General features: G+C 47.3%; 1 protein-coding gene across 1 annotated transcript in view; it reads left to right on the top strand.

Moving 5' to 3' along the window:
• LOC9648461 (probable 2-oxoglutarate-dependent dioxygenase At3g50210) overlaps nucleotides 1-943 on the top strand; it is a 3,129-nt gene that overhangs the window by 1,273 nt on the left and 913 nt on the right. The window contains exons 3-8 of the mRNA XM_002994301.2: nucleotides 74-189; nucleotides 272-390; nucleotides 440-503; nucleotides 564-634; nucleotides 701-759; nucleotides 818-939. Of these exons, the coding sequence (XP_002994347.2) occupies nucleotides 74-189; nucleotides 272-390; nucleotides 440-503; nucleotides 564-634; nucleotides 701-759; nucleotides 818-939 (551 nt within the window). The remainder of the gene's footprint in view (nucleotides 1-73; nucleotides 190-271; nucleotides 391-439; nucleotides 504-563; nucleotides 635-700; nucleotides 760-817; nucleotides 940-943) is intronic.

Genomic DNA, 943 nt, shown 5'->3' with positions numbered 1-943 from the left:
CCTACAATCGGTACGCTCCCAAATTCCTCTCGCGCGCGCAAGATTTCCATCTATCACGCTTGCGTTTTTCCAGATGTGGAGCCACTGGTGAGGCGATTCGATGATCCCGGCCTTGGCGCTTTTCCGGATGTGAGAGACGTGATCGAGCAGCTCGATCACGCTTGCAGGAACATTGGCTTCTTCTACGCGGTACGATTTAGACTCTCGCGATCGATCGATCGATCTACTTTCACGGAATTCAAGCAAATTTCTCGCTCCTTTTTTCTTTCAGACAGGCCATGGCGTCTCTCGGGAGCTTATGGACGACGTCCGGAGTTTAAGCCACGAATTTTTCAAGCTTCCAGACTGTGAGAAAATGCGAATCAAGATGACTCCTTCCAGCGGCTATCGGTAAAGAGCTGGGTAGAAATCCTCGTTCTTAGTTTTTTTTTTCAACCAGGGGATACCAAAAGCTTGGAGAAAACGTATCGTATGGCATGCACGACTGTCACGAAGCCATTGATGTAAGGTTTCCATTGAAGTTGACGAAGCTTTCATGCTCAGGGAAATTTCTCCTTTGGCAGTACTTTCGAGAATTTGGACCAGAGATCCAGGATCTAGAACTCGCAAAAACGGTGATGGGTCCAAACCAATGGTAAACACCAAGGTAGAAAGCTCCAGCAGCAGTTAATCTTGGTTTCATTTCGTTCTCTTCTCGTAGGCCAGAGAATCCAAAGCGTTTTCGTGCAGTGATGGAGGATTACGTTGATCAATTGCGAGGTAAACAGTTTCTTTCTGGCAAAAAGTTTATGTCTCTCGTTTCTCTTTTTCTTTGTAGCACTGTCAAAGGCGATATTCCGAGGGGTAGCACTGGCTTTGGGTGGCGAAGCTGACACTTTTGAGGCCTCCAGAGCTGGGGATCCATTCTGGATACTGCGAGTCATTGGTTATCCTCCGAAAGATT

This window comes from Selaginella moellendorffii, unplaced genomic scaffold, assembly GCF_000143415.4.
Source record: "Selaginella moellendorffii unplaced genomic scaffold, v1.0 SELMOscaffold_233, whole genome shotgun sequence".
In the NCBI taxonomy this organism is placed as follows: Eukaryota; Viridiplantae; Streptophyta; class Lycopodiopsida; order Selaginellales; family Selaginellaceae; genus Selaginella; species Selaginella moellendorffii.
This window is presented reverse-complemented; position numbering and strand designations above follow the sequence as displayed.